General features: G+C 47.9%; 1 protein-coding gene across 4 annotated transcripts; it reads right to left on the bottom strand.

Annotated features, from left to right (window-relative positions):
• Positions 1-465: 465 nt before the first annotated feature.
• Positions 466-21,933, bottom strand: STK25 (serine/threonine kinase 25). 4 transcript variants are annotated; one of them, XM_082320787.1, is made up of 13 exons: positions 20,680-20,763; positions 20,274-20,432; positions 18,493-18,616; positions 14,081-14,311; positions 12,846-12,902; positions 11,620-11,728; positions 10,194-10,351; positions 9,727-9,912; positions 9,340-9,485; positions 8,354-8,468; positions 7,987-8,058; positions 4,425-4,561; positions 466-2,787 (listed from the first exon to the last, which is right to left on the bottom strand). In XM_082320787.1, the coding sequence occupies exons 2-13, from the start codon at positions 20,282-20,284 to the stop codon at positions 2,748-2,750; spliced, it is 1,386 nt and encodes a 461-aa protein (XP_082176913.1). In that variant the 5' UTR covers positions 20,285-20,432; positions 20,680-20,763; the 3' UTR covers positions 466-2,747. The 4 variants fall into 4 exon arrangements, with proteins under 4 accessions (XP_082176913.1, XP_082176914.1, XP_082176916.1 ...); XM_082320788.1 differs by lacking the exon at positions 20,274-20,432 and having other exon boundaries at positions 20,680-20,807; XM_082320789.1 differs by lacking the exons at positions 18,493-18,616; positions 20,274-20,432 and adding an exon at positions 21,775-21,933 and having other exon boundaries at positions 567-2,787; positions 20,680-20,806.
• Between the last annotated feature and the right edge of the window lie 624 nt (positions 21,934-22,557).

The raw sequence follows: 22,557 nt of genomic DNA, 5'->3' as shown, positions 1-22,557 counted from the left end.
GTGTTTCTCCTCTAACTGCGCTCACACGCTCCCAGAGCGGTTGGGGTTGGCAGGGACCTCGGGAGGTGATCTGGTCCAAGCCCCCACTCAAGCAGGGCTGCCCAGAGCCGGTTGCCCAGGGCCCTGTCTGGACAGTTTTTGGTTGTCTCCAAGGACAGAGACTCCACAGCCTCTCTAGGCAGCCTGTGCCACTGCTCAGTCACCCTCAACCGCAAAGGGAGAAAGATGAAGGCAGAGAGACCCTGTTGTCAGCTTTTGCAGTCAAACCTGAGTCTAAATACTGCGGATCAATAAACAGACTCCAGAAAAAACTGCACCGAAGCATTCTCCAGAGCACAGCTACACTTTTGCAAACGGCATCTGCTTCCCTTAGCACCAGCGTACGTATGTCAGGAGAAAGGACTGATATAATGATGTGCCTTTCACTGTATTCCCTCCTTGCACAAAAAATAATTAAATGGGTCTGTCTCATGGGTCAGGCAGGAAGATGCAGGGGAAGACCAAGAAGAATGCAAAGAAAAGCAGCTTGAACAAATACTTTTTCCCTAATAATACAAAGTTACACCAGCCTCATTTGTTTTGTTACTTTATTGAAAGTGGCAGATCCCTTTCAACGTTTTTAAAAACTAAGACACTTGTTGCTTTGAATACTGGACGAAGTTTGTGGGGATTGTTTCCTTTAAAAAGTTTACTCATTACACTGCAGTGCATGTGAGTAATAATACAAGGTACCTTATTGACACAATTTGCTACCGTCATGAACAGCAACTTCAAAAGCAGCAGGAACCCTTCAGCTGCCTTTCTGCTGGACTGCAGCCTCTGCCTTCCACCTCAGTAAGTTTCCTGTCTATACGTTAACTTCTTCTCCTGAGGAAAAAATGGGTTTGTTCTGTTCATCATAACTGCAGGCTCCGAGACAGCTCTCACCACAGAGAGCCACCACTCTGCAGCAGATCTCCAGCAAGATCAAAGAGCAGCACTTCATCTCTACTGGACAAGTCTGTGGTGTTTGCTGAGCCTGTATTTATCCATCGGAGAGGAAGAGTAAAGGATAGTCATAAGCTAAAGTGAACACTGCACACCAGGACGAAGGAACATATGGTCCGTTTGAGCTACTTTTAGCCCAGCCCTTAACAATCTGCAGGTCTGAATCAAAGTACCAAAAGTCAAGCCTTGTTACTAACGAAGTGGCCTATCTTTTAAAAAAAATGCTGAACAGCTACAGCTTTTGTTCTCAGTGGCTTTGGGGTGAGCCACATCATTTGCACACAAACACCCAGACAGAAAGATCTGGATATCTAAGGTCTTGCTGACTTAATGGGAATAGCTTTACAATTAGAGAGCAGATCTCTAAGCAACCAGCTATCAGAAGTTATTTTCCTAAGTCTATTTTTCTAGACCTTTAAAGTACAGATTTAAGATCTGTGCATTTACCTGAATTAAAGATTTGCTTTATAAACTAGTATTATACAGAAAGCAAAGCTAGTTGGGGATGGCTCCACTGGAATACCTTAAGCAGCCAATACGGCCGTAGACGCTTTAATTTCTCTGCTAGCAAACACCACCACAGCTTGTCAATTGGAGCAGAGCCCTGGCTTCAGCAAGTTTAGATCCCAGACTGAAAGAAGAGACAGAAAGGGAAAGTTGAGAAGAAGGGGATGGAGGTCTAGAGCAGCTTTTGCAAACCCCTAGCCACACCACACCACGTGGATAACATTGCTGCTAGCCATCTAATTTATATCTTTCTGTAGAGGACAGGTTTCTTGCCTCAAGATCTGCTATGCAATGTTGGTCTGCCTTTTGAACTGAAGCCCTGTCAGTGCCTTTGGTGGTTGTGTTCCCCCACCCCCTTTTTTTAATCCTTCTGCAACATTTGGGCATGCACAGTAGGTGTCTACTCAGCTTAGAGATCAGGACTGCCAAACCTGTGTATCTAATCTAGTTGCTTCAGTTGCAGAAAGCACCAAAGAAAGGAAATCCACCAGCTCCCAAACCAAATGTAACCACCTTGCCTTCCAGTCCCTGGAGACCCAAGGCAAGTTCTGCTGTTGCCTGAATTAGATGAATCAAGGCCTAATACAAAATGATGTCCCAGAGCCCAAAAAAGTACAGTCAGCAAACCCATCCTCCTGTGAAAAGACAAGCTAGGAAAGAGCAGCAGCAAGTTAGCTCAATTGCTGCTACACTTGAAAGCTTTTCCTTACTAGCCTGTGAAGGAGTTGAAGCAATCCTCCAGAACAACTGGAGAGCAGCTCTAACTTTCCCAGAGGCTGTAATGCAGGGAGAGCTTCCAAACGTACCTCTGCTCACACATTACTGCTCACAAACACTTCTTTAGGAAGGGCAGGAGGCTAGACCCATCAGACTCGCCTTTGAAACATATCTCAATGGAAGAGAATCTCCCTCTTTTCCAGCAGCCAGGCATTTACCAATAACAAGCTGTGAATCAAACCAAGCCAAAATGGATACATCCATAGGGAAACAATAAAAAACTGCATTGATTACATTGTAAAAACAATTAGACCACCCATCTTGGGTTCTGCAAAAGGTCTAAATTGTACTTGCATTGCAAACCCCACCCTGGGTTATCATGGAAACACATGTAATATGAAGGCTCTGAAATGTCCTGGAGTCCGTAACACAATGTTACATCCAACAGCAGATGGTGGTCTGGATTAGAGATGTAGTTCTTATGAAGCTGGAATAAAATCCTTCCCCCCTCAAAACAGGAGCAGGGAATGTAGGTGTCAGCGGGCAGAGGTCAGGTGGTTCCGACTGTGTGAAAACCTGCAAGAAAGAATAATGGGTGGAACTGGTCACTGCTGTCCATGTCAAGCCCTCACCTGGAATACGGCCCACACGCACTGTGCCAGCCAGCATGTCTGCGGACGGAGAGGTAAGTCTGGACGTGTTTGTCCCCGCTCCCATAGCCACTACCAGTTTTCCAGATAAAGAAGTCTTGAAAGAAAAAAACAGCAATTTAACAAAAAGCCAAGGCAGCACTTTTTTCATGCCTTTGAGCTTCAATTTTAGGCTAATACATTTTGAGCATTAGTGTTTTACATTAAGAAACCAACCAGGGTCTCTGAGGTTTTGCAAACCTCCAAAAACCCAGTGTCTTGAGCCGATGCACCATCCAGTAGTGCCATTTCTAGGGTGATAGAAGTGAATGACACTGAAGCAGCTGCCCTACAGAGTCACCCAACACACATCTGCAAGTATCTCCTGCTCAGCTAGAGGCTAAAGTTTTTGCAGGCATCACCAGGACACTTTCTGTGACCTCTATGGGTCAGTGAGAAGAGACGAGAGTGTTCTCTTTCTAGCTCTAAGTGATTAGATGAGGGATCTGAACAGACCCATAGCATATTTGCTTGAAAGCTTAAATGACTTAGTAACAGAAGCCCTCAAGGATGGCTAGTATTTTCGGTCCTTAATATCTAAGGCTCTTCTTTGCTTGACAGCATCCAACGGATACTTGAGCTACAAGGCACAAACTACGCCAGCTTAAACCCATCAGAAATAAATACTTAGAAAGCCCAGGTTCAAGGGTGTAAGGACCATAAACCTTGGGTTGTATTTACATTAGCAACCAGAGCACAGAATGGCTCCTTTGGTCACACGTATAGCAAAATACTTCTGGCCTTCTGACCAGTGAGGGGGCAAATGTTAAGTTTCTCAGCTAGTGAGGGAAGAGAGATTTAGGATAGCCTGCTGTGAAAGGGAGAAAATCCAAATTAAGGTTAAATAAAGCCAGATAAAGCTCTGATCATGATCTGACATTGTTGCCTGTACTACATGGATGCTATTGAACTTGGTGCCAGTAGTGGAGGCAAGCTTGATGCAGCACCTGCTGGGCAGCAAAGAACTTAATTCTACCAGACTATACTCTTTCACTGGTTTAACAAGTAATTCACTTCAGGAAATAGTTTCCTGCTACCTGAAGTTGGGCAAGTAGAGTGACTGGCTGCAAGTAGTGCTGTAAAGCACATTCCTTGCAATGAAACAGATGATACTCACTATTCCAGAAGCGATCCTGATGACGTTTTGCATAGTCCTTGCTACCTCGGTAATGGGACCAGCAGGACGTCATATATATACATATATATATATATATACACACACACACATATATATATACATATAGATATATGAGTAGCAGCATCTTTATGTGCTCTGCAACATTCATCTACACTACAGAAACCTGTTCAGTGTGAGAAAGGACTTCTGAAGCAGGAAGAACTGCTTCCATTAAATGAAAAGCAGTTAAAAGAAGTGACTTAGGGACTATTAGGTCAGCTGTCATCAGTATTCACTTTTTGGGTGTCTTGACTGCTCAGCACCAACCTTTCCTGTAGCTATGGAGCATGACAATGGTTTGGTTCACTGCCAGCTCCACCCCAGCTCACACTCTAGAGGACACTCACCTTTGTACCCGCTCCACCATGTGTGCTATCAGTTTGTCCGAGATGCCTGGGCAGGACTCCTCAGCCAAGCTAAAAGCATTCTCCAGCTCCTCCATAGCTCCCACATTGCCTCCGGTCTGCTTGTGCTTATCTTTAAGCTGCAAGCCAGAAAACAGTGCATTAGTTCTTTATCTCATTGCAGAAAGCAGTGCAGTACAGACATTAAGTCCCTTTCCCTTCTAGTATGACCCCACAAGGGCGCAGGAGGGCACGCACATTCTTCTAAAAAAAAATAAAAAAGGGCTCTTTTTGTAGGTCAGAAAGATGAAAGTCCAGTGTCTGGAGTTCAGACTTTCCTCCAGGTGCTAATAGCAATTGAAGTTCTTAACAAACAGGCCCTGATGTACTCTTAAACAAACTAAATGGTATTAGAAACGGATCAACAGCCCTGAAAACCCATACCTAGTAACAGAAAAAAGAACTTCAGCTGTATCTGAACCAGTACCATCACCTTTGCTGCTAACAACAGCTTAGCATCCAGACACACACGAAGGCTTGCAGACAGGTAGGGCAGAAAATACTGTAACACCAGGAGTTAGTCACCACCACTTTCAATAACCACAAAAAAGTCTGAGTTGCTTTTAGTGACTGGGAGGCCAAGGGAGACTATTGCCATGCTTCAGATCCTGAGTCACTTGGCCTCCAACACTCATCCCCAAGAGAGAGCTTTCCCCAGAGTGACAGCGGAATGAAGCCCACACACCAAGATCTCCACGTGCAGCATCTGACCTATATGAAAAGCCTCAGTTTGCATCTGTCATTGTTGGCGCACTCTGACTAGGCCTCACCGGCCACAAGTCTACTTGCACATGGTTCCAGTTGTTAATTTGAAATAGCTAAACCTCTGTCATTAAGGAACTCCTGACGGGTCACTGATGCTGAGCCTGAAGGAGTCTGTCGTTGGAAAACCCACAGTCACATCCTCTGCAGCATTTCCCCACCTCCTTCACACAAGCAGCTCATGTGGCAGCCCCTTCCCTAGTGTGCATCATTACGCAACGAGCTGAACAAAAATCAAAACCTTTTGTTGAACAAGCAATGTCTGCCAGTTAACCACTGTCCAGTTCAATTAAGCTCCCGTTAGGCTACACTGATTAAAGGGCTTTACATAAGCCTCACAGTTCTTTGCCTGCAATTCTAGGATCAGCCTTTACTGTTGTTGCAGCTCACCTTTTCTCCATGGTCCAGAAAACAAGACAATGGGAATGCTAATTCCCAGCTGGAGCCGTCCCTGTGCTTCAAGTCCCCCACTGGAAACAAACAGTTCCTAGCCAAAAAGAGCTGCTGCCTCTTCAGTGGGGTAATTGCTCATTATCACAAAGCCTCAGCTGTGGGAGCAACTCACACACGGCTCTGCTCATTCAGAAGTGACAGGGGGCATGGAGGGCAACTCAATTACACATCAAGGCTACAAATATTTTTGGCCTAAGAAATCTGTATCCAAGGGTTTGATTTGACGTCTACCTGATCAAAGACTGCCCACCTCAGAGCAAAATGAGATACCAGGTCTGTCCTGCAGGTAAGTTGCTAGTTTATCATCAGCTGTTGATGCCAAGCCACTGACCTTTACTTTGCCCAGCAGCCTGGGATGTGAGAAGCCTGTGTTATCCTGTCACTTTCCACGGCAGAAGAGCTTTCTGAGGTTAGCAGGGGGTTAGAGAGATGTACTGCACAAAGCCTTACAGGTTGGCTTTTATTCACTGCTTGGCCCTCCAGGCCCAAATACCTTACCTTTCCTCCCTGCCCCAAAAAAGGCAGACAGGTTTCCAGATTTGCAGTTGCTCACATCTGTGTTAATGACCCACCATGGGTCATTTTCAATATTAACATCCAATAATACACATGCAGGGAAGGCATATAAAAGATTATGAACAGCATCTCAGTAAGATTTCAATTCACAAAGCCCAGCTTCAGCCCTTTTATGGAAAGAGGTGATCAAAACGTAGCAGGTCTAAGAGGCAATAATACAATGGTGAGAACGAGAAACTCTGCTGTTGGTAGGAAACTAGAACTGAAAAGAACAACACGTGCAACCAGCAGTGAAGCAGATTTCCTTCTTGGAGGAAAGTTTTCTTCCAACGCCCTACTACTGCACACAGAAACCAGGTTATTTCAGAGACTGCCCAGAACCTTCCCTGCACCTGATTTTGCTGAGTGGGATCAGCAGAGACTGCATGGAAGTCTAATCAAAGGAAAGGAGGATCAGCAAATCTGGGGCAAGAGAGTCAACTAGCAGAAAGCCACTTCCCACCTGGAACTGGTGCAGCAAGGTTGGTAAGGAGAAGCATGAAGATCCACTTATTGGTTTGGACTGAGAACCAGATGTCAGTGATTATGCTGCAGAACAAACTGCCTGCAATCAGAAGCCAACATTATTTTTATCTGTTTTTCTCTCATAGGTCTAGGCGTACAAGACCCGGTCAGTCTGCCTCATGCTCTGACCTCTGGAAGTCAAGCCCACTGGAGTACAGAAGAGGCCAGTTAGCTAAACTCTCAATTTCCAAAGCAGCGCTGTCTCAAGAGTACTGCATGCCTGCTTTTCAGAATGAGCTCTGCTTCCTGCCCTGCAGCAAACCCTCTTTCCATATAGCACTAGACCTGAGAAAAAGAGATTTAAGTCCAGAGACTATTCCCTGACAAAGCACAGCTCCCTGCTGGGCCACCCCTGGAACAGCATCAGAATCCAGAAGAGAGCAAGTCACCAGGACCAGCGAAAGGGTCTCTGTGACCCAGCACCCCAAGAAAGGAACCCTGACACACAGTGTCCGTGTAAGCAATTTCTTCCGAAGCAGAACTTTCTTTCCTATACTCTTGCTGGAAACAGTAATTGAAGCCATATGAAGTGTCTGATACAGACACTATCCCATCATTAATGGTAGCTTTTACTTCAACTCCACATCCCCACCCAGAACACAAGGCAGGGAAACGGGGGATTTTCCAAACCCACTTTCTCTGCCTACCTTCCACAGGCCATATGGTAGGCAACTCCTTAGCCTTGGCGTGCTAGCAATAGCAGGCATCTATAAATCAAGACGACGGCCTAGTAATTGGCAAAGCCAACTGCTCTAATCCACCTACATTCCCTTCAGTGATGCTGCTGTGGGCAGCAGCATATAGCATGAGGGCAGGGAACATGCACAACGACAGGCAAGCTCAAATACCTGCCTGCCTTAAGAGGAGCTGCACTTCAGCTACGGAGGCCAGGGACATCAGAGTCCAGAGTTTCCTAGGCATTAGCAAGCCTAAGACAGAGAAAAGAAACAGGTACTCCTCTACCTTATCCTCACCAGAGGACAACACAGTAATGCTGTGCTTCCAGGAGTACAAGTGTATTGGAGAGGGCACTCCAGGGACATACTCACTTTCCTGACATACTGTATAGACCTCTGAACAGAGGCACAAATGCTTCATAGTCCCTTAACCCTAGTAGGTACCTCACCCCTCCTCCCTTCTCCAAATCCTTCCCATCCATGCCCAGTATCTCTTTGTCTCCAACCACCACAGACACCAAGGTTCTACTCACCTCCCCAAAAACTGGGTGAACAAGCGTGGAGAGACACTGTGACCGTGGTTGCCTCTTGATGGGCTCAGTAGGCTAGAAAGCAACGTGAAAAGAAGTTACGAGCACAGGCAAAGGCTCCCCGGGCACACAAACTACTAAGCCTTTGGTAAAGTCACAGCACCTCAATGGCAGCCCCCTCACCAGGTCTCAGGAAAGCCACAGGCTGCAGTACCCTGATGATGTGGAAGAGGCAACTCTGGGGCACTAGGCCTTAATTCCAGACTAAAGTAAATTTTAGACTGAACACAAGTAACTGGTAGCTTCCCCAAGACCCTCAAAAGCTTGTGTGAGTTCAGTCCACTTCTGAAGGAACAGATGCTGAACAGACCTTCTGGGAACCATGAAGAGCCATTCCTTTGTGCAGCTTGCTCAAGGAGTTGGGGCGAATAGTTGGTGGGAATGTCCAGATTGGACCCTGGTCTCCATCCTCTGTGTCTCCATCACTGCAAAGGAAAAGGAGGAGGTCAAGACAAAGCCTCAGCGCCATACACTGGATGTTTTACCCATGCATTCCCATAGTCACAAGCTCTCCCCCACCTGATTGTCATATCACCGCAGGACTCCAGGCATTTCCCTATCCCAGAAAAAATCCTAAAGAGAAACCACTGCAGTCTCTACAGCCCATATACAGCACCACAGAGATCTGAGCCAAGTACTACATCATGTTTCCAAACCACGACAACCACCCTCCTGCTCTAGCCAGCTTGAAGACAGTTTCGAGTACTAGTTAAATTTAGAGTTTCAAGACAAGCCAAGCTCACAGTTTGAGGGGCCAGGCTTAGATGTTGCAAGCCAGCCTCCTAGAATCATTGGTCACTGAAGTCACTGCCACTACATGTGAAGAGAAGCTCTCCAACACCAGCCTGGCAACAAAGCACCCTTTCCTCACTCAAGGCTCACAGCCTTATTATCCTCCACATCAGTAGCAAAGCTCTCTACCCATGAATACACAAACACACATACACAGCTGTTGCCACAGTTACTAAAGCCTGCAGCTGTTTGAAAGGCCATGTATTTAATTGAATGTGCATAAAATACAGGCAACAAGAGCCTTGTTTTACTAGTTACGCACATGCTAGATGTTCCTTGTTAGTACTTCTGATTCCTTACACTCAGCAAAGAGACTCCACAGGTTAAGGTAACAGCTGGTTTTTTAGGCAGCAGTCACCTGTTCCCACAAACAGATGCTTGCAGGTCTCCCTGAGCTACCGTAAGATCTCCAACCCAGGTCGGGTAAAGAACCTGAGCTGCTTGCAGTAGGCTACCCCCAGGCATGCAGGGTACAGCACCTTGCCATGCAGAACATGTACGTACATGTCAGAATCGCCAGAACTGGAATCTTCTCCATGGCCCTCTGACTTCCAGCGCTTGAATCGATCTATCAGCTCCATTAGGAATGAGGTTTTCTTGGTGTAGCGTGTGATGAACTTGTGCTTTAGCAACTCTTTAGCTGTTGGCCTCTGGAGGAATAAGGAAAGCATGCTACATCTAACCATCTCTGTACACTAAACATGCAAGTACACCAACTTCAATTCTTGCCAGGCTTGCCCATCCATTCTGCAAGCTCAGTACTTCCTTCTCTCCAGAAGCCTTGCACCAAAAGGTGTTTCTGCATTTAGCATCTTTACTAAATCATCCTGCATCAACATCTTTGACTTCTGCAATACTTTACCAAATTCACAGGTGGATAGCAATACTCACAAATCTAGGATCCTTATTGAGGCAGGCTTCCACAAACTCCTTGAAGGGCTTGCTGTGGTGACCCTCAAGTGTTGGAGGGTTATTTTTGGGGATCAGGAAGAGAACCCTCATAGGATGCAAGTCAGAATTTGGAGGCTCTCCCTTTGCTAGTTCAATGGCTGTAATTCCAAGGGACCAGATGTCTGCCTGAAAGAAGAGCAAGAACAGTGACAGCACAGAACAGCAAGGAGCAATTCCGCAACATGGAAGCATGCAACTTCAGCACAGCCAAAGGGCTGATCACATAAAATCAGATAGGGTGTTTCATGTCTAATAGACCAACTTCTCCAACAGACCCTGAACCATAACAGAAAAGTATCATTCTTGCAACAAACAGCACTTTCAATCCCTGTATTAACATATATATACATATATATATATATATATATCAGCACCAAGTAGCAATCCTCCTCCTGCTCCCAGCTCACCTTGAAGTCATAAGCAGACTGTTTGATGACCTCTGGTGCCATCCAGAATGGAGTCCCGACAAAGGTGTTTCTCTTGATTTGTGTGTCTGTCAACTGTCCAGCCACTCCAAAGTCAGCCAGTTTCACATCTCCTTGTTCCGAAAGTAGCACGTTGGCAGCTGTTCACACAAATAAGCATTGAGTCCACTGGTTTCTGAATCATGTCCAGCCCACACAGAACTGAATACTGAGAATGGACCTCCTGCAGCATCCTCCTTTACCCCAGTGAAAACCCTCAGCTCAGATTTCCAGCCTCAGACTCATTCTCATGCTCTGACCTCTGCTGCATAACACGGAACAAGTTCATACACTTGGCTGGATCAGAAGAGGAATATTTCTAGACTAGTAGCAAGGAGTAGATGTGAAGGGCCACACAATCAATTAGATGTGATTCCTGGCCACACAAAGAAGAGAGGGCAACATGGCCCAAGATACCTCAAATGGTCTCAATTTTTTTCAGAGCAGCATTCAGCACAGGTGAAATAGCAGAAAGAGCTCACAAGTCCTGGTCTTGTACCACTTCACACTCACTCAGCTTAAGAGAGTGGCATTGGGTTTGGCTTTGGGATGGGGTTTTTTTTGTAGGACTTTTCATTCTGAGAGAGACCCTACCTATAAACTTTCAGCATTTCCCCACTCTGCTAGCAGCCAACAGTGCTGCACGGCCTGGGGCACTAGCAATGTGTAGTCTCACATACACAATGGAAACTTTTCTACATATCTCCCTGCATGAGGTTTCTCTGCTCTGCTTGTTCACATCCCCTCCTGCAGAGGGTCAGAGCAGTTAGCATCCAACACCGGCCATGTCTCCACTGCACTGTCCTCCCGCCCTCCTGCTGTCCTTTGATGCTCTGTGCTCAGTGTGAGACTGCTCTTTGGGAGGCAGATGCCAGGTCTCCCTACACCGCATATGGCCAATAACTATAAAAATCAGTAACAGGATAAGCTGACACAAGCTGCCTTGATTTTCTAGGGCTGTGAACCCTGCGTGAGGACAGCTCACCTTCACAATAAGTTATAACCATGATAACCAGCATACACAGGCCTTGGGGTCCAGCAGTAAAGCAAATGTCCAGACATAACTGAGAGTCAGCTAAAATTTGAGCATGCCTTTCATTGACTCCTTTGCTTTAGCACCCTGACTGTCCAAACTACAAATGCCAGAGAAGACCTACAGATCCTTACTGCTACTACAAACCCTAAAGACATGAAAAACATGAGTTGCAATAAAATGACAAGCATCAGATTCAGAAAAAAGCAACCCAACAGGAAAAGCAGCACTAAGAAACAGTCTTCGAAACCTCTCAGATTATTGCTGTATAATACTTCTGAATGTTATGTTAGTAACATTCCTTACAAGAAAGGGAGCTGAGCTATCCACTCTTACCTTTGATGTCCCTGTGGATCTTCCTCTCAGAGTGCAGATAATCCAAACCCTTTAGGATTTCTCTCAGGATAGTAGCTATGTAAGTCTCCTCCAGGGGTCCCGGCTTCAGCTGATAAAGGGCAGAAAGATGACTTAAAGGAAGGCGACTGATGCCTTGGATTTTCCAGCCTCTCAGTTTGTTACTTGTAAACCTTGGCCAAGCAGGTCATGTTCAGCAGGAAGCAGCTACTGCACACCTGGTGCGCATTCTGCAAGCAGAATGCTGGACTTTTTGCACCTGGCAACATGAAATGGAAAATCTTTGGGGGATTTTCTGTTAGTCTATTAAAGGCTTCCCAGACAGCCAGCAGGACGCTGATCTCTTGCTTTGGCCTGGAAATACATTGCTGAACAGAACATCTTAACAGTTTCTCTTGTTCAAGTCTCTCTGCTAGCATGCAAGAACTGAATTTCAGTAATGCAACAGCCTGGAGACAACTTCTACCCTATGGCTGTGGCGTATCGTATCAAAGCTCTTCTCCTTTCAATCAGTTCCCCTCTAAACAAGTCCTGCCTTCTCAGTGCAATAATTGAGGTTCGACACTAAGATGACTTCTGCTGATGGCAGCCCTCACCCCCTTCCTCCAAGTCAGTGCAAGGCTCAGCAGTTTTCACTACAGAACCTTAGTTACTGCTCTGGAAAAACAGGCTTTATTGTCCTAAGGAGAAAAGCAAAATCCTGTGGCAGAATACAGCACAGCAGAACTTTGCCCCTATGTTTATACTGCATTTCTATTCCCTTAAAATCTGGGGTAACTTGTTAAATGTAATTTGTATTATCAAACACCTTTGAATCCTGATCGTAGACCAGGTCCCTGCTGAGCTTGATGCCATGCATGCACTGAACAATACCACAAACTCTTTGCAGGTACAGAACTTTGATTAGGTTAAATCTGGATTCGCGCTGCTCAAAAACAACTGGCTGCTGTCACATTTCACTTCACTGGCTCTTCCCTTTGTAAAGCAGCAGAGCACACCGGAGAACAGTGCTTTGACAGCTGAGCTCTGTGCAAACATTTCCTCTGTCCTAGGATATGCATAACCAGCATGTCTGCCCTGCACTGCCTCCCCTTCAGGCACAGGGCTGTCAAAAAGACGGTATGTGGCAAGTGTCTGGCTTACAGGCATTTCACAAATCAAGGATCCAGCCAATGTTTTTCACAGTCCAGAGCTCACCACGTACTTACCAAATCCAGTGCTGAACCTCCTCCTAGGTACTCCATGATTATCCACAGCTTAGTGCCCTGCAAGCAAGAACACAAATCAAGAGCAATAACAGTAATAAAAAGCAGGCAGAAAAGTGAAACACCCCACAGGCAGCAAGGCACGTGAGTAGTCCTATACACAATCCAAGAGATGCTGCACACTGCAGCTCTCAGAGCTCCCATCTCCCTCCTTCCTGCTGACACAACATTATAGCGGTGGACCTGCCCCCAGTACCTTTCTTTCTCTCAGTCTGCAGTTTTATCTGAGCAAGCTTGGTGCCCCTACAGGCACCACACTACACAGCCCACAGAGATAAGCATATTCTCAGGTTGGAGCCATTTAACACCACTCCAACAGATCTTGTGCATCTCCTTCTTGACAATGACAGGGGAGCTTTGCAACCTTTGATCTCATTACAGGACTGCCAGCTTGAAGGATACAATCAGAAAGACACTCTCTTACTCCTCAAGAGAAGAGATTTCCAGACTGAGGTTCACAGGGTAGAAGATAAGCAGCAGATCCATGAAACCACAGCATGCTTGGTGTTTTTAGTGGAAGGCTGAGAAATGCATTATGGCCTTTGAAAAATATGTAAGGAATAATCAGGATCCAAAAAGTGAACTGTTTGCTACAGACCCAGTGTTACATACACCTTCGGCAGCCAGCATGCAGAGGCCACTTCTGGTCACTGCTACTAGTAGCTTCCATTGAGAATTCAGAAGCGGTATCAGCCCTCCTGCAAAGACTCAGGTCCTGCTGTTTTCATCATTTCTGATGAAATGATTATCACAAGGTCACAAAGTACAGTTTCAAACTCTTCTTTTTTTCCAGAGGCATAAAGCCCTCAGTGGTACTATCTTAAATCTGTGGCATTTTGGAAAAGTATTCCGCAAACTTCCTTTCAAGAATGGTCAAACCCGGGGAGAGGTCAGCCTCTTCAACGAATAATTTTTTCTCCAGTGAAGTGCCCTGGCTCTTGGGACCACACTGTACCAGGCACCTCATTTCCATGTGTTTTGCAAGTGTCTTAAAGCCTAGCCTCCTATTAAGACCACATAAATGTAGCAGGCAGAGCCACTGCTGTTCCTGCTGCCACACCGACACTCACAGACTGGGCACCTTTCAGTGCTGTATGCCACCATCAGCTGCAGCACCCACAGAGAAGCCACCCCATTCCCAAACTTCTGGCAAGAGAATTGCCATGGCTTTGTCCTACCTTCAAGTAGGAACCATAGTACCGGGTGATGTAGGGACTATCACACTGGCTGAGCACCGTAATCTCCTGCTGAATGTCTTCAATTTCATCCTCAGCCTCCTCCAGATCAATGATCTTGATAGCAACCACCTCCTTGGTGCGGTTGTCGATCCCTTTATACACTTCACCAAACGATCCTTTGCCGATCCGCTCCAGCTTGGTGAACAGCTCCTCAGGATCCACCCTGGAGTGCTAAACCAGAAAGCAGAGACACGAAAAGCCCATGAAGTCCCACAGCAGCCTGCAGAGTGCCATGCATACTCAGACAGCTCATCTCCCTATCTATGCATCTACTATGTCATTTAATTCACCCAAAATTCACATATCCTAAAAGGTCTCCGCATGCTGAGAAACTTAACACAGAACATATCAAAGAGAAGAACTGAAGAAGCCTTTTACATGGGCTTTCTGCCCCTGCAGGCTGTAGGAGGGGGAGAGAAGCCCAGGAGGAAAATGTCACCAAGTACCTCTATGGAAAGAGTCAGCTCCTTTGGGACAGGACTGCTCAGTTGCAGGCACCAAACTGGTGCCAAAGCAGCTCCATGAGCAAGTTCACACTTGAATAAAAAAGCAGGCAAGGTGTACCAGAACCAGCCTTCTTTTGAAGATCCAGACAAGAAAATGGGCACAAGCAAGAGGCCATAGGAAGTTCACAAGGATGTTTCCCTAGTCTGCCTTCCTGCATTCCAGGATTGGAATGATTTGAAAGATTTGGAACCCTTTCCTACTTGTTTGGAGGGTGAAATACTCCAGTAATATAAATATCAGTTCACATTAGCTGTCTTCTCTGCTGCAGCCTGATTTCCAGGCAGCACCCAGCCCAGCTCTCTTCAGATGTTTGCAGATGGAGCCTCACGTATTTTGGAAGGTCAGCAGCAAGGAGCCCAGACACCCGCCTATCCCAGAGGAGACAGAAGAGCTGAACGGACACTCCATCTGCAGACCTGCTTTTCTGGAACAGCCTCTCCTCTGTCTGGCACACCCAGATGCAAAAGCAAATAGCATTTCCCTCATTAGATAAGCACATCAACTGGGAAGCTACTAACACGATCATCATCAGAGAAATACTGACTCTTTAACAGCAGCTTCAAAGTTAACTCTTTATTAAGATGAGCATGGACAAGAAAGGGAAGAAATCAGAATCATTTTCTGATGCTATTTCATTCTGCCCAGCTGCAGACCAGAAGGTCCTGCTCTGCTCCATGCTACTAAAAGGCTCTTTGTGACTAGTTTTTCTGCCTTTTTTAAAAAATAAGTCTAAAAAAAAAAAAATCTGGAAAATATGGCCTGAACTACAGGAAGTGGCCAAGCCATTACAGTGAGTTTTCCACACCCAGAACTTCTCAGTCTCACCTCCAACACGTCACCCAGAGGGACCGCTCCCTTGCAAGGGCCTTGAGCTGGCAGAGATTTTATCTGAGAACAGACCAGCTGCATTTTCCCATCTAACACCAGGTTCTAGCAGCAGGCCATCACTGAGCAGCCCTAGGTGCTGCTTAATGATTAAGCCAGCCAGTCATTACAAGTTATTTGCCTTCTGTGCCCAGTGCATCGCTGTATTGAGTAAGCCAGGCCTAGAGCAAGCTTTACAGTCAGCTCACTCAACAGGATTTCCACGTGCATTCCAGTCCAAGATATAGAAGGATAACCAAATATCCTTGTGCATCCATGGCAACACCCAAACAGGCTGTACTTCGAACAAATGCACTGGAAACAGACTGGAAAGAACATGCAGAGTTGAAAGGAACTGGAGATACATAACAGGGATTGGAGAAAGGGAGGTGGGGGAAAGGAAGAGGATTTAAGCTTGAGAAATGCCAGGAGACAGCATGAGAATGATGACTGCAGCACAGGGAGAACAGTCTGGCTAGTCTAAGCTCACAAGAGGCCAAGAGCAGTTTCCACCTCTTGACCAACTTACGGGAAGGGGCAGCAAAGTGGCCCAGACGTTGCCCTGCAGTCACCTACTGCACCGCAAAAATGCCACTCACCACATCAGCCACTCCACACATCAGGGTGAAGGGAGAGAAGGAGGATCATCTCCTAGAAGCACCTGGCTCAGCTGGTAAAGGAAACACTATCCACATGAATACTGCAGGGAAGCAACCCTGCAAGAAAACCTTCCTCCCCTCCCACGTAAGTAATTTTTCCATGAGAAAAGAAATGGCAAGGTGTAAGTTACTGCTCCCCTCCTCAGCCTGGCATGGCACATCAAAGAATCAGGACTGATTCTTCAAGAATAGGACATTAAACATAAGAGCACTGGCTACTGCAGGCAGCTTTTGGGACAACCACCATTTTATGTATTGGGCTCTGTAATCACGGACAGCTTCGTAAACAAGCTTCCATACTTTGATGTCGGTTTATCCCGTTCTTTGTTCTGCTTTGCGGAAAAACGCAGTTCAGGTAGGGGCGGCGAAGGAGACAAACCTTCCTGACAAGTACGTGGAAACTTTGCCCAAGGGACTCAGGAAAATGATACAATTCTGATGGGCAGAAGAGACAGGCCCACCACATTAGGTTGGAACAGGAGAATTTGTTTGCAGGTACTGGATCTACTTTCCCAGTACCTGCCACTTCAAAACCGACCTGGAAATATGTCAGAGCTCTCAGGTGACAAGGCAAGAGTACGACTCTACGGAGGGCCTAAGGACACACATCCCTTGACAGAGTTGCCAAAATCACACAAGTCATATCCAGCAATAGCCAGAACTTAGTGAGCAAGTATGGGACAAAGTGGTAGAGTCATTCCAGCCACGGTTACAGTCTCCTGGACACCTGCTGCAGACCAGAGTCTGCTAATGAATTTCTTCACTTTCTGTAAACACAGAGGAGGAAACCGGCCCATCCCTGATTCAAGTAGGCCAACGCCTGCCCAATGGAACACCTTGTGAACTACCATTGTGGACACCACAGAAGACATTGCGAGGTGACATTTTCATGGAAGCAATTCTGAATTCCCATGACAAAGTAAGAGGGATAAAATTATGCTAGCCTGCAGGAGGTGCTCAGAAGCTCTGGTCCCTTAAAAAAGTTCCTGTTGGAGATGCCACATGGTAACTCACAGCTGATGAGCAAACGTTCAGATCGATAGGCATACAAGCCTCACTAGACAGCAGAACAAATGCAGTTACGTCAGGAACAGAGAGCTATGCAAGTGCGCCACTCCGTCAGCAGAGAAGCACACTGCCACACTCAGGGGGCTCAAGCAGGGGGGAGCAGGGGAGGAGGAGAACGCATTCTGTGTAGCCTGACTCTCCCCTACCCCAATAAATTTGCACCTGCAGAGCAGGTTACACCCCTACACATTGAGGGGTGTAACAAGCAGGATCTTTCCCTTTTCTAAATACAAATTGATCTCAGTGCCAGTCGTCTTGTCAGAGAACCACCCTGGCTGCAAATCCATGTTCTGGAGCTGCACAGCTACAAACACACCTGAAAAACTTCATTAGTAGAAAGTAACAGAATCCAGATGAAATGCTTTACACCTGCATAAATGAGCATAGATAATCCGAAGAAGTTTATTAGTACATGTCAACTTTGCAACTGCTCACCAGTTTGGGATTTTTCCATTTTCTTCATGTTCACAGAACCCACCAAGGCTGCAAAACGGAGCTCCAGGTCAGAGTCTGAAGAGCTAGCTGACTGGCTGCTGCTCCTTGTTCTACTACAATGCATAAAGCCTTTAAGGGATGGTCACCTCATCATACCTTTTTGGTTGACTGAATGTCAATTACACAGCAGTTCTGGAGCAAAAAGCCTCATGCTGTTTCTTCCCATTGAGAGCAGTCAAGACACTAGAGATGGCTCAGTCAGGCATGAACAGGCTTTGAGGGGAGAGCACATAAAGCACTAACTTGGTTGTACGTGCAGGAAGGGGAGGGAATAAGTATGAGAGAGATGAGGACAACCTCCTAGTAATGTGCTCCACTCCTGCCCTCCAGGATCTAATCTCACAGGACAGGAGAGAAGGATGCTCTGTCATGACAGGTGTGGGGGTGTTTGCCATCATGACTGACGATGCCACGTTTTAAAACAGAGCGGCTCACTGCAGACATCAGGAATTAAGAATTGCAGTGTGTTATGAGACAAGCCTGGCAGTAACACCAGCTGCTTCACGGGGAAAGAATGGGTTTGGCAGCTCTGCCACCTCCAGCTGCAGAGACATGATATCCACAGTCTTTGAGGGGAGACTAGGGAAGAAGGGTAAATATCTACCCTCATTTCAAAGCTACTACCTGCAAAGATAAGGTGCATATTCGGAACAGAAACAAATACCCTTTGAACTAGCTCAAGGTCTTCTCTCTGGGCTGTGTCTGGCTGGATCTCACTCTCAAGAGAGTCATATTCAGCATCGTGAGCAAGAGTCACACCTGCATCTGCTGCATAAAACACTGAGAGGTGCTTAAACCCTTTTGGAAGTGAAAGTTCCTTGGTCTGGGGCAGGTCAGGATCAGAATCACTGTTCTAGTTGTTCTGTCTTCTCCCATGAGAAGTCTGTAACAGAAAAAGATTGTCAAGGCCACAATACTTCAAGAGCTGAAGCTGACTGGGAGTTTGGCAGCCTCCAAAGGTTTATATGGAACTACAGCAGCATTCAGTATTACTTCTGACTAGGGCACTTTCCAACCAGCCAAACAAATAAACATCATTTTCCTCTGCCAAACACAGTGGAATGAGGAAGTTGGTTTTAATAAACCTCAGCTACTGACCTTCTTTCCTTCATTGCCTCCTCTCCTCCCCAACTTCCCATCCAGCATTTACCCACATTGCACGCTACACACCAACCTCTGGGCCACCAACAAGAGATATCTGCAGCAGGCACTATGTTCTCTTTGGGGAAATCAGCTTTGTATATGGAAACATATACAGACAAGAGGGAAGTTTGTGTTCAACACTTCGAAACACAGGAATTTGTCTGAGACTCCCAACTTGCTTCACAGATAGTATTCTTTCACTTCAAGGGAGTGAAGCATTAATTAGCCAGAGAACTTGAACGGCTTCTTCAAGGTCACATAAGGAACAACAAAACTAGAAACAGCTCAGATCAGAGCTTTAAACACAGTAATGCAAATACATCATCTAGCAGATAGAGCTCCCAACAAAGACTGAAGGCCCACTGTGCTGTATGTACACAGCAAAGGGCAGCCAAGAAAAGAGAGAGACTCAACTAGCTGAGGCAAGGAAATGAAGGCACAGAGGTAAAGCAACCTGGGGATTTGCCAAAGGTAACCCTGCACATCAGCAACAGAACTGGGAATCAAAGACAAGTCAAGCCTCTGACAACCCTATCCAAGTCTTAGTCTCCCGATTTTCACAGTACCTCCCACCACTCCCTAAACTCTGGTGAACAGAACTTCAGGCCAATTCCTACTGCCCTTCCAACAAGCCTCAGTAACACAGATTATGAGGTCCCATCAAGGATTCCTGAAGAGACCTGAGGAATGGACAACACAGACTGCTTTCCTATTCCAGGACCAGAGAGTCACAGGATGACAGAATCTGAGAATGCCTTACATTTGCATAATAAATTCAGAGATGCAACCACTGGAACTCTGATAAGCTTCATTAGTGAATGTGGTGTACAAAAGAAGCTTCAGAGCAACCTCCTCTGCAGCTACAGAACTCAGTTCTCAGCCCTAACCAGACAGTATCTTTTTCTATTCCTTTCATTTCTCTCTCTGTATTATGACTCACTCAGGCACTATATTTGCATTTAATTCCATACACACTTTGGGAAAACAGTTTATGTGAAAGACAGGATGCAAACTAAGATACACTGCAAATCAATTTTAAATCAGAAAAGGCTTGGAGAAAGCATCATCTCAAACCACTAAAGCTTTTAGTATTATAATTCTAACACCTAGGAACAGAACAGAAAAATGCCAAAAATCCTCACAAAACATGGTTTAACAAGACCTACATTCAGTATTGACATCTGCCAATAATCAAACACACCCCACAACCAAATTCAGAAGAAAAAAGATTGAAGCCAATACTATTAATGTGGTTTAGCTTTTAGTCCCAAGTCATGACATCATCCTTCCACACTCCTCTTATGAAAACGTCATCACAACAACAAGATTTAACCACATCCACTGATGCTGATATCTCTCTCAGAAGAGTTAAATGTTCAGTATCAAATATCACTTACCTCTTATGCATTAAGGTTACAAGCACTGTTTTTCTCAGGCTACTGTTATGAACACTTCAGTAAGGTACGTCTGGCACAGCCGGCACACACAGCTTTTCTGTTCCCATTGCTACACCTCCTCTCCCCAAAATACTGAGAGAGCCAATTACTCCTGTCTCCCTAAGAAGAGCAAAGTTAACCTTAAAGAAAGGCACCATACTGGGTGAAGAATTACCTTTCTATATGGCTGGCAACCTAACACTGTCAGTCCAACACCACCATGGAATAAGACACAAATCAACTGGCTAACAGGAGTAAGCTGAGATGTGTGCAAGAGAGATAAGGAGTGGCAAAAAGTGATTTTTCTGGGGTTGTTATATTTGCTCTTGATACAAGAGTTTAAAACAAATTTTTAATCGCCACTTACCTGGCTGGCAAATTCTCTCAAGTGAGCCATGCCTACAGGATGGTCAGACATCCGCTTGTGCAAAATCAGGGAGGGTTGGGACGTCGTAGCACAGTGGGAAAGAGATGCTTTCTCATCCACTGGTCAACTGCGACAAGCAAGAACATAATAGCTCTAACTCGAGGTTCTCAGAGCCTGGCTCATTCCCCAAGAGCTGCCTTCACCTTTTTTCTCCTCAATTTGCAGTTCTTCTCGAACCTACCAGCCCATTCTAAGCATGCCAGCCCCTCCTTGCAAACCCCATTTCTCAATTCTTTCCAGACATGCCTTCCAGATGTATCAAGGAACCTCACTTTAATAATATACACTGACAAAGCCTCAGGCACTATTTTCCCCACCATCACCTCAGCATGCTCCCCAGTATTATAGTTGCCCCTACTGCACTATCCCTTCATCACCGCTCCCAGGACCTTCCCCAGCACAGCCCTCAGCATTGTCCTCAGACACCTCTTTCCTCCTACTGCTCCCCAATAATCCTCTCACTGACGGTGCCCCTCCGCTCCCGTCCTCCCTAGTACAGCCACTTACACAGCTCAGCTCCCCAGTGCCCCTCTTCCTCCTCAGGGAACCCCAACCCTACACCATCCCTGGGCACTCCCCCACCAGTGCTCCCCGTTCTGCCCCAGACCCCGTGCTCCTCAGCAGCCCTCTCCACAGGGCTCCCCTCCACCCCAGCAACAGAAAAGCCCCAACCCCAACCCTCAGCCCAGCCCAGTCCCCTCAGAGCAACCCCGGCCGGGCCCTCTCCAGGGCCCTCTCCCCGAGTGCTCCCCAGCACGGCACCCTCAGCTCCCCACAGCCCCCCTCGGTGTTTCCCTGTCACGGTGGCCCCACGGACCCCTCACCCCACCTCACACCTCAGCCCCCCCCTCCTCCCCGTCCCCTCGGGGGCCCCCCAGAGCCCCCCGCCCCATCACGGCCTCCTAAGAGCGCCCCACGCCGGCCCCCTTCATAGGCCCCCCGCCCCGCACAGACGCCTCAGGGCCCCTCTTTTGCGGATCCCCGCCCCGCACGGCCCCCCGGGGCCCTCCCGGCCCCGGGCACCGCCGCACCTACCTGGGCAGCACGCCACACCTACGGCCAACGGTCCCCGCGCGAAGGGCGGCGCGGTGCCATGCCGGGCCCTGGCACACGGAGCCGCCGCCGCCACCCCGGGCTGCCCTCGGACACCGAGCTCGGCCGCGGCGGCGGCGGCGGAGGGCGGGAGGGGCGGAGGCGCCGGGAGAGAGGTGGGGAGGGCCGGACCGGGCGCAACAACACGGCGCGGTGGGGGACGCGAGGCGGCGGAGGCCGCGCCGCGCTGCCTGCCGGGAGGCGTAGTTCCCGCGCGGCGCCAGCCGGCGGCGGGAGCGCCCCCTTGGACTACAGGGCCCGGCAGGCCGCGGGCGGGGGTGAGGCGGGAGGGGAGGGCGGGGCGCCAGCGCGGGGGCTGCTGGGACGGAGAGTCCTCCGGCGCAGGGGGCGCGGGGGGATGCGCGGACTACGCGTCCCAGGGGCCCCCGCGGCGCGGGCGGGGCTGCGGCGGCCCCGCCCCTTCTTGGCGGGGCGGGGGCGAGGGGCCGCGCTGGGCCGCCGGGCGGGGAGAGGCCGACCGGACCCCTTTGCCCTCCGGTGGGGGCGGGAGCGGGAGGCTCCCCCCCTTTGTCCGCCCGGCCCAGATTCCCGCCTGACGGCGCCTCTCGCCAACCCTCTCAGGGCTGTGCCCGGCAGCCCTCTGGGCGCCACCAGGCCGCCCCGGGCAGGCCCGTCCTCGGCCCGCCTCTCCTGCCTGCTGCCCCCCGTGAGGGCGAGGGGCCGGGCCCCCCAAGGAGATGCCGGGGCCCCCCAAGGAGATGCCGG

Source organism: Platalea leucorodia (genome assembly GCF_965183815.1).
Source record: "Platalea leucorodia genome assembly, chromosome: 8".
In the NCBI taxonomy this organism is placed as follows: domain Eukaryota; kingdom Metazoa; phylum Chordata; class Aves; order Pelecaniformes; family Threskiornithidae; genus Platalea; species Platalea leucorodia.
This window is presented reverse-complemented; position numbering and strand designations above follow the sequence as displayed.